The sequence below is a fragment of the Haemaphysalis longicornis genome, unplaced genomic scaffold (genome assembly GCF_048455015.1).
Source record: "Haemaphysalis longicornis isolate Haplotype H1 unplaced genomic scaffold, Haemaphysalis longicornis Haplotype H1 scaffold_6, whole genome shotgun sequence".
Classification (NCBI taxonomy): domain Eukaryota; kingdom Metazoa; phylum Arthropoda; class Arachnida; order Ixodida; family Ixodidae; genus Haemaphysalis; species Haemaphysalis longicornis.
The window spans coordinates 33,532,386-33,550,276 of NW_027526407.1; the positions used below are offsets into that span (position 1 = coordinate 33,532,386).

Genomic DNA, 17,891 nt, shown 5'->3' on the forward strand with positions numbered 1-17,891 from the left:
AGATTACTTTCTTTTTAAACACAGCATCGTGGTGAACCTGCCGTGTCTTCGCAGTGGGAAGTTCCATGGCAGAAAAAACAGAGGAACGCAAAAAAAGACTACGCAGACAACAAAAGCAAACATGCGCCGACTACTACGAAGCGCTGGCTACGCGTTCAGTCAAGAGGCCATCTTGAAACGTCGATGGCGATATGGCGCCAAAGTTTTGAGTCATACTCGATAATAACGCACATGTGATTTTAGGACCTACTTTCCCGAAAAAAAGGTGCGCGTTAAATTTGAGTAAATACGGTATTATTAATTATGTGGTGAGTAAGGCCACAAATATAGGTCACAATTTGTTTACTGAGTTGTGCTCTTGTTTTTACCTCCACAGGGCTAACCATTCCAGAGATTCAACAGCTGCTGGGGGACGCCGTCAACAACATAGTCAAGTACTTCTACAAATCTGAGCGGGAGGTGAGACAGAGACAGCGTCGAGTTGGTGTGCATATTGTGGCATTATAGAGGTGAAAGCTCTGAAAGTTAAGTGATCACATTGATGTCCCATCACAAAAAACAGGTAAACTAAAGTGAGGCACTTAAAAGTCAGGTACTTGATGTGGCCTCATTTCGTGACAGTGTGGGTGCCATTTTCAGTGTGGGTGCCATTTTCAGTGTGGGTGCCATTTTCTGTTCTTCTTTTTATTATTTTTTGTTGGAGGAGTGCACTAGATACTAGCATTGAGCTTGTGTAACAAAGCTCTGCCTTTGTCACGTGCCATTAGATTACCACTGCCAGACTACTTATTGTTACAACGCTGTCACTGCATAGTTGGTCAGTCTTATCTACGAGTAACATTATCCCTTCATGCATTCTGTATTCACTGGTGGCCAGCACCGTGAGCTAAATTGTGCAATAACGAGCCTTTATAACATAATTCTCGAAGCCTCACTGTAGATTTGCTCATTGTGCATGCTGGACTGATGTGCTAAGCTGCAGTTGCTGTCATGGTTTTTGTTGTGCTGCTGTGTCCAACATGTTCACCTTGTTCAGAATTACTGTATGTGCACTGTTGTACCCTCTGTAGCCAAGTAAAACAAGCTCTAGTATACTTGAAAAAGCCAAGATGGTGTCAAAAAGGCATGAACAATTGCTGTCGCTACACGGCTGCAAAACATACTGAGCCCAAAATCTGCTCTTGTTGCCACAGAAGTTCCCAGAGGACTGTGGCGCACTTTATCCATGCCTTGCGAATGCTAGTGTGTGGCAGTGCTAGTGTGATATGACAGCATAGCCCTAGTTTCATAAGATAAAGACAGCCCTGGTGTGACGTTATGTCTCTCTCCACAGAGGGGCAACTTGACCATCCTGCTCTGTGGCGAGCTGGGGCTGGTGTACTGCCTGGAACAGGTTTTCCTGTATGGCTTCAAGGACACACGCTTCTTCCGACATGTCTACCTCTGGGAGTACTTTGGTGCGTGCAGGCCTCGTTGCGAGCGCTCATTGGTTCATCCTTTATTCTCTCTGGTCGGCCCCTGGGGGTCAGGGAGCTTAGTGTAGACAATTTGTGGGCATGTGGGCGGCAGCGGGCTGCGTACAATTCAAGCCATTGCAGAAACGTGCGGAACCAGTTTCGTATGACGGGTACCTGGAATATTGGTGGTTTTTGTGCCTAGCTGCGAAGTAAAATCATGGTTCAGTATTGGGACACTTGAACAAGCATGTCGTAGAACTTCAGGGGGATGAGTATGACGTCGGCTGCATGTTATGCCTCATATCTGACCCTTGGACTCTGTGTTTGGTACCAACTCTGAAAATCTGTTAGCAAATGGTATTCACTCTGTGTGTGTTTTTTGTTGGCGCGCCTAAGCTGTTTGTTGTTGCTATTGTAATTGAGGGAGAATTTAGTGCCTCTCATGTTTACTACAGTTCATTTCACAAGCTGCGTGCATAACAGTGCATGCTGCATTTTTCTCAGCAAACCGCCGGCACAATAGATTGGGGCCTTGGAAGAACACCGCTTGGAAGGTGAAACTGAAAGGCCCCAATGCGTATTGTCACTTTTTTTTGGCTGGCCACCCTAGAATTTCATAGCGAGTTAGGCGCGCAAATGGGGGGGGACTGTTGGGAACAATGTAGCACTTGCTGTGCTGCACACAGCTTGGGAAATGAACTATAGGTTGTTCTATAGCGTGAACTGTAAAACCTTAAACTTTGAAATAACTGTTGGTTTATGTGAACTGTATGTAGGTTGCCCTATAAGACAAACGATACAACGTATTAGATGAGCTATAGATCCACAATGTCATGAAATGAACTAAAGGTTGTGAAACAAACTATAGGTTGTCCTGTAGGGTGAACTATAGAATAACCTAAGAAATGAATGGTAGGTTGAAATGGATTACTGGTTGTAATGAACTACAGGCTGCCAACTGAAATATAGGCGAATTGAAGTATAGTTATGTCCCATAGGATGAACTATAGAACCTATGAAATGAGCTATAGGGTGAGATGAACTATAGGGTGGGGTGACTGAACTATACACTGAACTACAGATGTAATGAACTATAAGTTGAACTGTAGGTTAACTGAACTATAGGTTCTCCTATTTGATGGACTATAGAACCTATGAAGTTGACTGTAGGTTATTAAACAAACTATACGTTGAAAGGAACTATGGGTTGAACTATAGGTGAAATGAACGGTAGGTTGCGAACTATATAGGTTCACAACCTATAGGTCACATCTATAGGTTGGGGTATGAACTATAGGTTACCAAGCAAATGAAGGTAGGTTTGGTATGAAGAGAGAGGGAAAGAGAGCCTGCAACTGATTTTGTGTCCTGTCCCTTCCTTTGGGGGGGTGCTCAGTGAAGGCCAAGGAGTACTTTGAGTCGGCCCTTCAGGACAACATGGAGGAGGAGCGGCCCAACCCAGTGTGGCGCTGCTACTGCCACCTGGCCAATAAGGTGGAGCGTGCCTCGCACACCATGGGCAAGGACGGCAAGTTCCAGCTCTTCATCTGCCTCGCCGCCAGGTAAGGGCATTGAGACGGGAAGACAGATTGCGGAACCCTGGTCTTTTTTACCTGTCTGTCTGTCTGTCAGATTGGTTTCTCTTTTGAAGGCATCGGTAAGAACTTGAATATGAATATAATGACAGATGATTCATACACACACGGTCGCTACCTTCTCCTAACGTCTTCCCTCTGTTAAGCGTCGGCCATAATGATGATGATGACTCGTGAATTGTACATACTGTTCCGGTGTGTCTTAATAGCACGTAAGTTGGGCATTAGCACATAGCCTAAAGTATTGCAGCCATGTGCTGCAGTACAGCCAATAAGATGATCAAACTGGCCGCACTTGCTCTTGGTGGAAGGAGAGGTTCACGTGATTGTTGTGGTGGTTATCTCTTATTTGTAAATACGTGTCTTAAATACACCTTCTTTCCCCTCACGTCTTCCTCGCCGTAACAATACAGACAAACTTTGCTTGGAAGGAAGCGCTCTTCATACTTTGGGGTCAAGTTTATTCTCTCCCCCATACCCTTCTGTACTGCCACACTTGGTAAAGTGGCAGTAAAACCTAGCTGTGCAATATTGGCTCTGCAATACCCCACTCAGGGGAACTATGACTTCGGTACATCCACGCTTTTCATTCTAGCATATCTGTTCGTACTTGGAGAAAAAGGCAAATGAGTTTTCCACCATTGAGGCCACAAATGGGAAAGGGGTCAGCAGATTCACAAAAAGAAAAGAAAAGCTCAGTGGGGTTGGATTTGAAAGGGAAAAAAAAGCAAGAAAGCGAGCTTGAGTGCAATGACATTGCAGCTCAGGAGGCTATTCAGCTGTGTCAGAATATCTAGCAGGGCATTGGAGGGAGAGGGATGGGGCATCACTCAATGGGGACATGCTTGATTTTTTAGACTTACGGTCCGCACAAATATCGCATACCTCCTTTATTCTGCTTGGTAGCGTGATTGCCATTTAGTGAAGCATACCGTAATTTATTCGATTGTAAGGCGGTCACGATTATTAGGGAAGGTGCAGTTTGGACAGTGGTACGACTACGAATTTGGGGGAAAAGCTCGCCTTGTATTCGAATAAATATGGTATTTCCCGGCTTTGGTTTTGTTTTCGTCTGAATCATCTCACTCTCGAGCTGCAGAATGCTGCTCTTACATGAATGCAGTTGTCGTTTAACCTGGCGTTTTCGGCGTCCTCCCCTACTCCCCGTGCAGGGAGCACTTCTTGCACCAGATGCTGTTTGACCTGGCGGCCTGCCCCGTGACGGCGAGCATGTACGAGGAACGGTCGTTTCTCCGAGACTCCAACTTGGTCGTCTTCCTCGTCCAAATCCTCGAGGCGCTCTCCGAGTTCGACATCGCCCTCGAGAGCTCCATCACTCGGGGGGTGGACAACTGAGATGGAGCTGAGCCAGCCTCCTCAGTAAGTACGTAGACTGGTAGAATAGCAGGACTGAGGGTGGCATCAATGCATATTGGGCAGGTACAAAAAGAAACAAGAAAATACAAATGCGGGTGAATGGATAAATTAGTTCCACTTGCACGTGCCTTAGAGAAATGGCAGTTGCTTTTTTGAATTCATTGATGTTCAGTAGACCAAATGGGGCTTATCTCTTGCAGCTCCTAGTCGGACCAGTGGCCTGCATTCGGCCAAACGCCCCTGCCTTCTCATTCAAGGGTAAAGACAGTCTGTGTGGCTGACCATGAGGAACGGCTCGCCGGCTGGCTTGGCTCGTCTCGGCCAGATGCCGGTCAAAGCTGCCTTGAGAAGTTACGACACAAAGTATACCATGTGCACTTCTGCGGTTCTTCTGGCAAGACGACCTTTTCTTTATCTGGCCCCTGTGAAGATAGAGCAAAATTTTATTCCTTTGCCCAGTTAGCACCTATAGTTAGCAGCTACAGTGTTCCTGGGTTATCTGTCCCTTGTTAACGTCTTGGATTCTGAGCGGCACTGCTTATTTTAGTGCATTACAGTTATTGTGTAATTGGGGTTTTATTGAAAAATTGCTTCCTGCTTATGAAGAGTCAGAGTGAAAAAGGTGACAAAGCAGTCACTGAATCAAATTGAGAATAAAAAATTTTGCTTATCAATAGAGCTTGCTTACCACTGCTCACTTTGAATAGAGCTTGCTTATAGTAGAGCTTGCTTACCATACGTAAAAAGAAACGTTACCGCCAGTATATTCCCTAATGCGGGAGCCAATAAAAAATAGGAAATCAGTTTGCAAAAAAGAAACACTTTCTAGAAGTGAATGAAATTTTAATGGAACAGTTTTCTGTTCGACATGAAAACTATTTAATCTATTATTGGAGTGTATGGAGTGTGGCCAATGCGTTTACGACTGCCGTAGACGTATTAATGGAAGCGGTTGAGAAATTTATTTGCGCAACCTTAGAAAAGAGGATTTAAGATGTTCTTGTAAATGGTAAGGCATAATAACACGTGTAATTTGTAAAAATTTGTACTTGTGAAAATAATTTCGTGAGGTTTTAAACAGTTATAACCGATTTGATCAGTGGCTGCTTTGTGAATTACTTTGCTCATGTGAAGACGCAGCTTGCCTGCACAACGTTTGAAATACATGACTGGAGTCTCAAATGGAGAATCGTTTATTGCGAGTAAATACTCTTTATAAGCTTATCGTACCTCTGTTACTTTAGTGTACATAAAGAACAAATGTTTATTTGCCCAGTTCAGGGGCTTGAAGAGACAAGACAATGCTGCGTAGACAAATTACAGAAATCTCAGTTTTGTCTTTGTTGATATGTTGTACATTTTGTCCACTTCATTGCTTTTGTCTCACTGTTATCGCGCTTAGTCATTGTAAATACTTGGAGGCATCACGCAATGCCGCTTCATTGTTTTTATTGCCGTTGTGCAAGGGGTTTAAGTTCCATCAATGCTGGAGTCAGTTTCGTTTAGGCTGAAAAAATTAGTGCGGGCCGTCGGATAATGTGGACAGCTTTAACGCATAATCACTTCTTGGTGCAGGCAGTAGTGATTGTACAATACCTATTCGCATTGCAGTCATGTTTGAGTCACACGTTCGCCAAATTACTGAATAGTTAAGTGCGCATGTACAAAACCCTATGCTCAATTTAAGCTTTTCTTTAACATATGTACAATATCTTTTATTTGGCATGCAGTTGTGTTAAATTCGCGTACTCGCGAAAAATTACATTGGTCGAGAGCATAGGGTAACAAAACGAAAATCATTCATAGCATTTTCTTTTCTTCTCATTTTAGGAACTGCTTTGAACGCATCACTAAACCTTCGGTAAAGCTCATTTCTATTGCTCAACGTGTAAAACTGAGGCAGTGTTATGCGTTGACAGATACCTTGCCACAGGACCCAATATGTCCTGCATATCTTAAGTGCCATCACGTTTGTCCATCCTTCACATACAGTTCCTTTGTAGTTCTAGATGTTTTTAATTAATCCTAATAATTAATGCTGTTATATCCTTGTGTTATTTCCAAGCATGGCGGTTGTTCACGGATTGTTGCTTTTTGCCTGCTTAGTTTAGTCAAGGAGCTTTTAGGCGCATGTAACGGTGTGTTGTGTTTTATGGTATTTTAGGCTTTATCCTTCTTTTTTGCTGTGGCAGCTGCGTTCCTCATTTTTCGTCCTGTAATGGATTTTACGATGAAATTTTTATGGGACCAAAGCGTGTTCGTTCGCCCGCAATGAATGGAGTACTTTTGTGCGCCCTCTATTCAGTGTGCCAAGGTCATGTCCACTGCACTTGCATCTTTGATTGTTGGATGTCATGCTGGTAACCACCGCAACATCTCATGAATCACCATAATTATTAAAAAATACCATCCTTCCCATCGTCATTCAACAAAGGTGAACTTGACTGGCATCACTTTGGTGGATTGAGTACCTGTGACATTTTGTTCCTTCGCAAATTGCGCCTCGATACAAATGAATGTGTGTGTGTTAGCCTTCGTACATGTGACGTCGTATGTTTGCAGTTTCGTGCAATCTTTCCTGCCTGTAAATCTGGTATCGGCTGCAGACTGGACAGTTTCTTAATTTGCGTGTGGATTGGAATTTGTGTCTCTCGAACATGCGATGCCACGGTTTTGCTTTGCGCACTTGTATCCCCTCCCAGATTTTGATTTTCAGGAACTCTTGCGCAAAACTTTAATGTTTCTTTGGGACTTTACGGTTTACATAAACACTTCTGCAGTTACTTTATTTGTGCTCAGTTTGATGTGAAGCAGCAAAAATTTGTTGGGTCATATCGTTACATCGCGCATAGATTTCAGAGCTTTGCAGAATGTTGATATTGCAGAATCCTCATGTGTTTTATTTGTAATTGTGCTTGTCCACACATTGTGTGCTGCCAGCATAAATTGTAATGAAAGCATTGATCATATTGACTTTCTCATTTCAGCCATTTAGGGTTTAGTTTTATATCTCAGGCAACCACAGTACAAGCTTCATTCTTGTTTGAACGAGACTGCACAATGCAAGAAATTTAATCTCTACCTCAACTAGGTGCATTCCTTTCTTTCTGTGTTGATTTGTCTTTCTCTGCTTAATTTCTTTCTAGTACGCAAGAAAGACTGAGAAAGATCATTGTATTTGTTTTATGTATAAGTTTCAGGGCTCTTATTTCAGACATTTGAAGTCTTCCTTAGAAACATGATAAATTTTACTCAATGCTGAGAGCTCATTGCATAAGTCATGCATAAACGTTGTACACAGGATGGGAGCTGCTCATTTTTTGGGAGTACATTTTGTCGGCACCTTTTTGCACGTAGCGGGTGTTTTTTTTACAACCTTTGGTGGAGTACAAGTACTCCGACCTGATTCGTCCAGCAGTCCTTGCTAGCCCCTTCAAAGAAGTGTGCACTGTGTTGAGTGGAGATGACAGAAGCAGAACTTCATATCAAATTTAGGGAGTAGTGTTTGAGCCAAGTAGAGATAATGTTCTGAATATTATTTGAGGACCATGGGTTTCCTTTTTCTCTAAGCCTAGCTTTGATGTTTTTTTCAATGTCAAAAACTTTGGGTAACTATATAGTATTTGATTTTCTGCCCAGCATTGCCTGTTCATACTTGACTTGCCCAGTCATTTAAAAATAAACCTTCACATATGCATGTCCACCTTGAAGTGTTGCTTTTCAAAAATGAATTCTTTTCCTCACAACCTAGTAGTTTGAACCGGCGTTCTGGTGACTGGATAAATGTGGGCGAGCCAGAAATGTCTTGTGGCAGCATTTAATGTGTAGGCCTATAGGTTGTGTTTGTCACAAGACTGCGATTAGCAAAGTTTTAAAACTCATTTTTATTGAGGCCACTTTGTGTAATAGACAGGAAGGGTTAAAATTGACTCCGAAGCCTTATGTACATGGCTTTAGTAAGGCTGAACCTTTTCAAAATGACATTGCACTGTTTTATTGATTCTGAATTGCAGAAAAGAATTGAAATCATTTTCGTGATAACAAATGTATGGTCTGGTATTTGTTGATCATGACATTGCCACTTACAAACATTGCCACTTACAAATTTTCTTCTATTTAAAAGCCATTAGGAAACTTCCTTCGTTCGTTTTGAGCCAATCTTACAGGATGCTGCTGTTGTCCTTTTAGGCAGTTTGCAAGTAGTTTCATTCATTTCTAGACTTGCAAAACCTCCAGAAACACTCAGATGAGTGCTTTAGTGCAACTTGCACATTCTCAAAAGTTGGCACGATTGACCGTTGTGCAAGATATATTTGTTACTTGTACACGAACATAGCAGTTTCTTGTGTAAATTATCTTGTAAGGTAAAGACGTGGTATTCATGCAGCATTATGCCAGATTGATTGAGAAAAGTTTGTTTCAGGATAAAGTATCACAATTCAATGCCAGAGGCCACATAACGTTCGTGGAAGTGCAATGAAGTCTGGAAGTTTTTCTACCGCTGTTTTATATTTATAAAGCGAAATCTTGTGTCCATTGTTAGTTTAACCCGCCACACCAGTGCTTAGGGGTACACAAGAGGATCAAATGGTTATTTGTTGCTTAAAACATAGGTTTACCTCTAATGGATTGTCGCTGCGGTAAGCTGGGCAGACTTAAGTGAGAGCGTATAGCGATTCTGTTGCCGATTGCTGTTGCTTGCAGACTTGTGTTGCAAAATAAACTAGGAACTATTTATAGAACGGTGAACACAGTGTTCTTGATGAGGTGTTGGCTGTGCAGTATTACTTCAATGGCAACAATAAGATTCTGCAAGACGTTTGGCATAGAGAACGTCGTTGATCGCAGTGTAGTGCTACACTAACTAACTGTGTAAATCCTAATTGTATAACTGTTATAAGCTCCGTGCCCATTGGTTTTTCTGCTGTTATACCTTACTGAAAATTACCATTTAGCTAACTGTATAGCTAGTGAATCAAAAGATGGGTGTAAAACAAAAGTCCATAATGCAAATCCCAAGCATTCATTAGTATTTTTGTTGTCATGGGTTCCCCATTCAAATTCAAGCAATTTGACATAATTCTACAAGTTCAAGAGCTTTTAACCCCTACCGCTGCTGAGCACGAGGTCGCGGGTTCGATTCCCGGCCGTGGCGGCCGCTTTTCTGATGGAGGCAAAAAGCAAAAACGCCCGTGTGTACGAGATTTCGGCGCTTGTTAAAGATCCCCAGGTGGTCAAAATTAATCCGGAGCCCTCCACTACGGCGCACCTCATCGCCTGCGTTGCGTCGGCGCGTTAAACCCCACAATCGAGCTTTTAACCCCTACAAATTTTTACTTGCAAGACTGTCAGACGTGCTGTTTCTGCAGTACTCTTTTCTTGAATTAAATTTGCTCTTATCGAATCCTCAGTAGACATTTTAAGCATGCTGCTCTATTTATGGCAGTTTCTTCGGACGTTCTTGTCACAATTATAAGATGCCCTTGGTCATTTCGGGTGTCTTGGCTTGCCACCTAGCTTTCTACACGCAAGCTCATTTTACAGAGAATTGCTTGCCCTCAAACAAGTGGCGAGTTTGGCGTGGAGCCCCATCCACTAAATGCCACATGCCTTCGATGATAGTTTCTGGATTATTGGAGTGTGCGTGTATGCATATGTACAAAGCGCAAGAATCTATATTTTTATCTGGCTACCCCGGAATAGCCCTATTTAGCGTGCGCTCATCCTGGTCATGCATTTTTCGTGTGTTCAAAAGAGAAGAGGTGGAATATCGTTTCTCCCCGTCAGTTATCGCCTCGGTCGATGTCGTGTAGTGTGCGTCAGTGCTGGTGTGCGTCCGCTCTTGTCGTGTAAATATGTACATAGCCTGGTTTTGTTACTCTAGATAGAGAAGGTGGGAAGTGTTTTGCTGAGTGCGTGTGTGTACGCACACTTTGTTTGCTGTATGATCATTCACCCGCTTGTTGTTTGGCCTCAAATGCACCGCAGTGTATTTGCGTTGTCGCTTATTGTGTGTGTCCGCTGGTGTTTGCGTTGCCTCTGAGAGGATGTGTGTGTGTAGGCCCATTTCGATGTAGTCAGTAGAAGAAGAACAATATGTGATGCCTTTTTTTTTTAGATGTGGAAGGAAATACAGTGTCATCGGAACTTGGTTTCTTGTGTTATTTGCCGTTTTGCCTAATGCTGGTGCTACGGGTGACTGGCTACCATTTGTGAAATTTCCTGGATAAGGTGTACAACACATTTATTCTGCTGGCAGAGTTGTTAGCTCAAGAGAGTTCAACATTACAGTCATGCCACAAATCTTGAAGCAGTTTTTGGAGTGAAAGAGTGAAAGGGTGACAGCCAGCATTCTAGGAATAGCCCCTGGATTGGGGTAATGAGTAAGCAACAGCTGTTCCATATTTTAATGTAAAAACATTAAATGGCTTAAGCAAAAAAATTAAGCGAAAAAATCGGCATTGGCATTTGTAACTGAAGTAGCTCCTAGACCAGTGGTTCTGAAATGGGGGACCGTGGAACTCAGCAGGTCTGCGAGAACATTTGAAGGGTCCGCGAGCCTCCCTCAAAACTTTTCCACCTGCCCTTTTTTTCTTGATTGTGCGAGCACTTCACTGCACTACAAAAATGTGGCTTCGTTGCATTACACGTATGATGCATTACATGTAATGCATTACATGCATTACATGTAACATTTACTTTTTTGCACAACACTCCAGCTCTGAGAGAAAAAAAACTGACAGAGAAAAGGCAGCATATTGCTGTTTAAAAGACTTCTAGATTCAAGAGCAAATTGTCTACCATTATGAGGCGCATCGTTGTTAACGTCAAACAGAAAAGGCAGGCATTGGATAAGTTTGTGAACGACGTAAGCTGCACGTACAAATTGTTTGAAATTATGACACCGATGAACATATGCTTCATCGAGGGGTCCCCCATCACTTTCGCAAGCCCAAAAGGGGTCCTCTGTGCAGACATGGGTGAGAACCACTGTCCTAGACCATGCGTCTTGGGAGTGTTCCATAGCATGAGGCATTCCATAGCATGTGCTTCAACTTGGCAGTAGTGAAAGGTCGCTTTCCATGCCAATACACTTGCAGGGGAAGAAGAGTAGTCGAAGAACACAGCCAATCAAGTGAACAGGCTGGCATTGGAGACGGAGGCGATTGGAGAAAAGGTTGAGGAAGGATACGGGTTTTATCTCGGCCGCGTTGGCTGCTTTTTCAAATAGAGGCGACGATGAAAACGCCCCTGTGTTGAGATTTCATTGCAAGTTAAAGATCCCCATGTCATCAAAATTAATCTGGAGCCCCCACTATGCCTCTAGCAGCAAGACGGCTAAGTCCTTCGGGAACCTAAGTGGAAGTAATGAGTCTTGGGCATTCGTCAGGACATTATTGTTTTCACATTCAGGACCCACACAAACTTTTCTAGTACTGCTGTTGAGCTGGAACTTCTCTATATTCAGAAACCTATATTGCACTGCTCCCTACCCCCTGTGGTGGAGATACTCTTGCTTTCCTAGCATGGTTGTGAAGTATAAATAGTGGGGCCCAAATGAGAAGTAGGCTTGCTGTGCACTATAGATGCCTGCTGATCGTGCGCTTTCCATTGGAGGAGCGTGTCTTGTGAACAATAAGCTGCACCCATGTTTTTGGTGTATTACACCTAGGTCGTGCTGGTGCAAGGCATCCCAAAACTTCTCAGTGCTGTTAAAACCAATTCAGCATGGTAATGCAGGGACTCCCATAGATGTTCCTTTTTTTCCCCCCTTTTTTGCTAATGTTAAAATTACGCTATTAATATGGCAGTAAAAGTAACTTGAAGCAGGAGGTTATTGCAGAGAACTGTGAGGACAAGATTACGAAGAACATATGCAGTTCAGTGTACAAGAGACCGCAAGGGTCCTGTTGCAATCTCTTGGTATGGGACTCTTGTCTGCACACTAACTTGATTGTCTTTTAACCTCTTATGACCGGTTGACGCGATTTCACATCACACCAATTATAAGCCGTGCAACTAGAAAAAAGAATAGGTAGCTGAAGCCCCCGTGCTCAGACAATCTACACATTCATGGCAACATATGGAACAAGTGGTATCATATACATAACTTTCAGTAACGTGCTGACTGCCCTCATTCCTCCGGTTTATACCAATGATTATCGTTCCTCTCTGGCCATCCATTTACACCCATATTTACTAAAGGAATGTAAGTATTTGATTGCAATAAAAACTTCATCACATTAGGTAATTTGTTAAAAAACACACGAAGTTGCGTAAATAATTTGTTTCTGAAGAAATTTACCATGTACTCGTCGATTATGATCGATCCTCTCGTTTTGTTTTTGTGCTAGAGCTGTAACTCTTTTTTTGGAAAACCGCGGCATGTGTAAATTAAGGTTCTGCGGTTTCTTTATAAGCACCTAGGCTTGCAAAAGCGATAGCAAAAATATTTTTTTTCATGCCTTACAAAAAATTCGGGCTAAAAGAGGTAAACACCATTGAAATAAGATTCTTTCTAAAAATACGTTATTGCGTATTTTGTACAGAACCATGTATCATTACAGTGCCCTAGCTGTACAATAAAAAAATAAGCTCCTCTAAAGTCAGCTTCACAACTGCACACGAATGCGCTACGGTGAAGAAATTTCCCCCTACACCCGATTCCCCCTTCACCATTCGAGACAATATCCTAACCGGCCGCTACGCCGCAACATGCACCCCACAAAATGGGCCACAAACCACGTCGCTCGAAGGGGACAACGCGCTCGTTAGCTGGCAGAAAAATACCCTATCAAACTGACAACCCACTATGTGGATGCCGCTAGCTACCGAAACCTTGGCGGTCATCAACAGTCTTAACTCCCCCCCACTTACATCTCTCACCATCCGCACCCACTTACCTGGAGCCCTACCCCAAAAGTCATCTTGTCCGATTCTCAAGATCTGCTATACGGAACTTTGCCTGAGGGCGCATATCAGCCAAAGCTCTCAAAATTCTTCTCGAGATGTTGCTGTCCGAGCAGGCCCTTCTGTTACCCCTAACCACGGAGCGAAACCAATCAGTACGCGGGTATCACCGCGCACCCGCGCGCACTACTACCACCTCCGCCAGAAATACCCCCCAGCCCACTCCTCACTTACTACAAAGGAAGAACGCTTGTGGCGGCTCCTTCAAACTAATACCCTTCCGTGCCGCGCACACCTTTATCGCATATACCCCGATCAGTATACCATCACCCCTATGCCCCACTGCGGAGATGTCGACACCATCGGCCACGCTATGTGGGCGTGGCCTCGTAACCCCTTACCCCTAATCCCGTCTGTTGATCAATGGGAGGCGGCTTTGGGCGGCTCTGACCCCGGGGTCCAGAAAGCCTTGGTTTCGGAACGTGCTGCCGAAGTCACCGCTGGGCTGCGCTAGTGGTCATGACACCACCCGCCCCATACTGCAATAAAGTTTATTCCTCCTCCTCATGCGCGGCCTACCCACGTCGCACTCGGAAGAGAACTGCCCGACGAGAGTGGGTGACTGCACCTGCGATGCGATCTGATGCCAGCGGCGATGCTGGTTGGGTGATGTAGCGCGACAATTGTGCATGCGCGGCTGTGCTAGCTGCCAACGGGAGTGAGTGCTGCCGCCGAGAAGGGGAAGGCCCGTGGGGTAATCTGTGCTCCAACAGGGGCACAGTCAGCACTTTATCTCTGGCCAATGCCACCGAGGGGTACAACATGCAAAACACTTCCATGGCATCGTCGTCGTCTTTAGAGCACGTGGATAAAGTTGATTTTGCCTCAAGGCGTTTCGGCGTATGCAACCACCGACGGCGCTAGTCAGCCAGTAGAAGCTTCGCTTGAAAATCCTGATATCAAAGAATGAAGAACCTAAGGCGCTTGTGAAAAACTATAACGATCCCTATTATTTACTGCTTCACAAAACACAAATGGATTTTTGGGGGAACATTTTTCAGGGGCAAAATATAGACATATAGCGGCCCATAGGGACCTTTATTAAAAGCATTTGCTTATGCTGCGAAGGTGTGACACAGAGTGTTCCAGCTACTGACGGCCCGGTTTCCTGATGGGTCCATATAAATTGCTCATACATTGAAGTGCACATTCACTGAACAAGCGATGGTCCAAACTCCGAGGACCATTGCAGCGGTCGCTGGATAATCCTCGATGGGGTGAGTCAGATTGAGGAGGGGTAATTCAGCTATGAACTGTTTCCGAAGAGCATTGGCGGATCCAGAGAGAGGGGGGGGGGGATGTCCTGCTCCCCCCCCCTCCTCCCTCAATTTGGGAATTTATACCCCATACCCCTAGAAAATGACCCCTCAGGTCGTAGAAAAAGTATGGTTGAAATTTTTTTCTATTTCTTGTATTTGTGATTTTCCAAAATTTCGGTGACTAAAAAGGCTGCTATCCTCATCCGCCTTCTTATCACTATCGTCATCACCATCACTGGTAGAAGCTCACTCCTTCCTCCATGCTCACTCCCCCCTCAGAAAAAACTTGGACCCGCCTCTGCCGAAGAGCCATTGACGTGAACTTTTTCTCACAGCCGCAAATACAATTTGCCAACTCTCCATGAGTAGGTATGAGCAGATGGAGAACGGCTTACTGAAATGGCCGTCTTCAGTCTATGCTTGCGGTTACGCTTTAATTTTGTTTTTTGTTGTTGCTGCAAAAGCACTACTGCCTTACCTCCCTGAATTTCGCGAAAGTAACATAAGCTCTAGCAGCGGCGTCATCGATAGGAACCAGCCTGACTACCGTTGGCGCAACGGAAGGGGTGGGGGACATGGGTACGTGTGCTGGCCTGAAGTTATATCGCCAAATGGTACCGGCAGCTTGGCGTACGTTTAGTTTGAGGCAAGCTTATTGTTACGACTACCAAAAGTTAGGCCTAAACACAGGCCTAACAAGCCGATTGGCCAAGGCTGTAGAAGACATGAACGGAAAATCGTGACACTTTCACAGGCCAGGTTTGAGTCCAAAAGAATAAACATTTTGCCGTCGCAGCATCACATATAAGCGTCGTTGACAGTATCGCCATCAACAATACCGGCGCAGCCCCAGAAATAACGGGACATTGCGCGAAGTGCACACACCAACACATCGAGGCAGCTTTCAGCTTCTTCAAGCTAGCATCGCTCGTCGCTGCAGTTCGGCGCTCGACTTTCCCGTGTATTCCTATGGGACCTCCATTCAGAAAGCAGTCCTCGAACTGCCCACGAGTTGCCCAGTTTTGGTTTGTCCTAGAAATCCAGAAACTAACCTCGTCCACCCGCTATAAATACGCTTTTTTTTTTGCAATAAACCCAAGCCCAATGAGGTTTCACACCACTCCAACGGTAGGTCGCCTGTAGACGCATTTATCAAGATCCGTTATATATACAATAAAACGGGGAACCTTTCATTAAACAATTTTACTAGTTCTCGCAACTTCACCCCGATTAACACATACGGAGAGGTGCTGAGATGGTTCAGAGAAACCAGAAGACAGTACCCAGGTCCCCACTCCAACCTCTCTAGGCAAGAGGCAGTGATCCTCAGACAGCTACAAGTGCGCGCGACGTGGACCCCGGTGTGGGCCAAACACGTGCATCCCGAACTACAACCCAGTGACGTGTGTGTGCTATGTGGTGTTACTCGCGCTACTATGGCGCACATGCTATGGACATGCTCAGTGACCCCGGAACCCACGGATGTGCTTCCTCCTCACCTTGCTCGTGCGGTGTGCAAGGAAGACTTTGACTCCCAACGAAGGGCCGTCCAGTTTGCTCTGGAGGCCCTCCAACGCCAGCAATCGAGGGCGCTGCCTCCCCTTCAGGAGGCTGGTACCCCTGATTAACTTCTAGCCGGCCTATAAAGATGTTGTTCTCTCTCTCTCTCTCTAGTTCTCGCAATCTATAGCCGCGATGCCGGCATCGCTGAAGGGGATGCGCACTTAGACATCGGGTGATGCACATCGACGCCCGATGCACGGGGAGCAATATCCAAAAGTGGAGCTATAGAAAGTTTTTTTCTCAATCCTCCGTAGCGCTACCCGCCACTTCAAACTTGAGACATTTCATCGCCTAGTGAGGGGTGTATTCACCTTTCTTTTGATTAATCCCGATTTCCTCTCCCTCCTCTCATATCATTGCATACAGCTAAGTATATAGACATGATTCGCACTGCTTACCTTGCAGCTCGATGATAGGCTTGGCGTCTTTTCATATTTGAGGCGTCTTTTTTTTTTTTTTTTCGAAACGAGCCAGTTCCAGAAACCGAAACTAAATAGGATGAAACTGCATTGACAAGAAAAACGCGGCAACTTTCCCATACAAATGACATGGAAAGAAAATAGTTGAGATAATAACGCCCTGAAAACGCGTACGCGGATCGTAGTTCGCATCGAAAATGAGCCAGATCCTGCTGTTCCACGGTCCGAAATGAGCCAAATCCATTTGCCCAATGGACGTTTGCTTTTGTTTTGACTGCTAAGGCTGTTTTGTGGGTGCTCTGAGAGATGTGAAATAATGATTTCATTTCGCGTCACTCTACCCTACGAAATAATTCTGGTTATATTTATTTTTTTACTCCCATATTTACCATTGTAATACTTAACTAAATAGCCGCCGCTTACAAGCACTAGAAAATATCCCGCCATCCCTTTGAGAGCGCAGACGTATGTGCAGCCTTCTTGTGAAGCTTTTCGGAAATTCACGACAAAGCAATAGAGAGCTTGCTTACTTCGTGAGTGCCTTCAGGCGTGCCCAATAAAATGATCTTAGGGAAGAATTTAAAAAGAGCTGCTTATGGTGCCAAGAGGACTCACCTTCACTCCATGATAGTTCTACTGTTCTTGAAGCCCTGTTACATATTTTAATTCCTTTTCAATCAAAAGTGAATCGCCCCATGCTTGAAAGTCAATTTAAATAAAGTTTTCATACGAATGCTGCATCAACCAGAGTGTTTCAACCCAATATGAGCCAAATCCAAGTTGATCAAGTATTGTTCACATTCGCAGCATATTTTTTTAATTTCTTGTGGCCATCAACCTCCCCTAGCTGACATTTAAACTACATCATATAATAGATTTGTACGAGTTAAATTTAGGTCCGGTAAAAAACTTCCGCCTATTTCTCAAATTCGCGTAAGGTGGATTTGGCTCAGTCGAAAAAAAAAAGCCTCATTTTTAAGTTGTTTCACATCGGCAAATGGGGGTCAAAAGGCATGCTCCGGTAACAGCATACAGAGGTGCAGCTAGGAAGCTCATCAGTTTTTTCACGATTGATTACTGTAGAGTTACTGATGTGTCAAACGCAGAGCATATTTTCGTGCTACCATTAAAGCTGATAGCTTGCAATGGGTTCAGTTTTAAGCTTAGAAAATGGTAATACCTTACTCCAGAGCCGAGCAAGCTATCAGGTATTTATGGGGGCAGAAAGTTTTGACGACGAATTACACAAAC

The 17,891-nt window shown here is 44.2% G+C and overlaps 1 protein-coding gene across 4 annotated transcripts in view; it reads left to right on the top strand.

Annotated features, from left to right (window-relative positions):
- The window catches only part of Pns (DENN domain containing pinstripe), a 62,435-nt gene extending 51,857 nt beyond the window's left edge, over positions 1–10,578 (top strand). For all 4 annotated transcript variants that reach the window (XM_077673984.1, XM_077673982.1, XM_077673985.1 and 1 more), the window contains 5 exons: positions 377–459; positions 1,334–1,457; positions 2,854–3,019; positions 4,225–4,432; positions 4,630–10,578. In XM_077673984.1, coding sequence (XP_077530110.1) covers positions 377–459; positions 1,334–1,457; positions 2,854–3,019; positions 4,225–4,408 — 557 coding nt within the window. In that variant the 3' untranslated portion in view covers positions 4,409–4,432; positions 4,630–10,578. The remainder of the gene's footprint in view (positions 1–376; positions 460–1,333; positions 1,458–2,853; positions 3,020–4,224; positions 4,433–4,629) is intronic.
- The last annotated feature ends 7,313 nt before the right edge of the window (positions 10,579–17,891 follow it).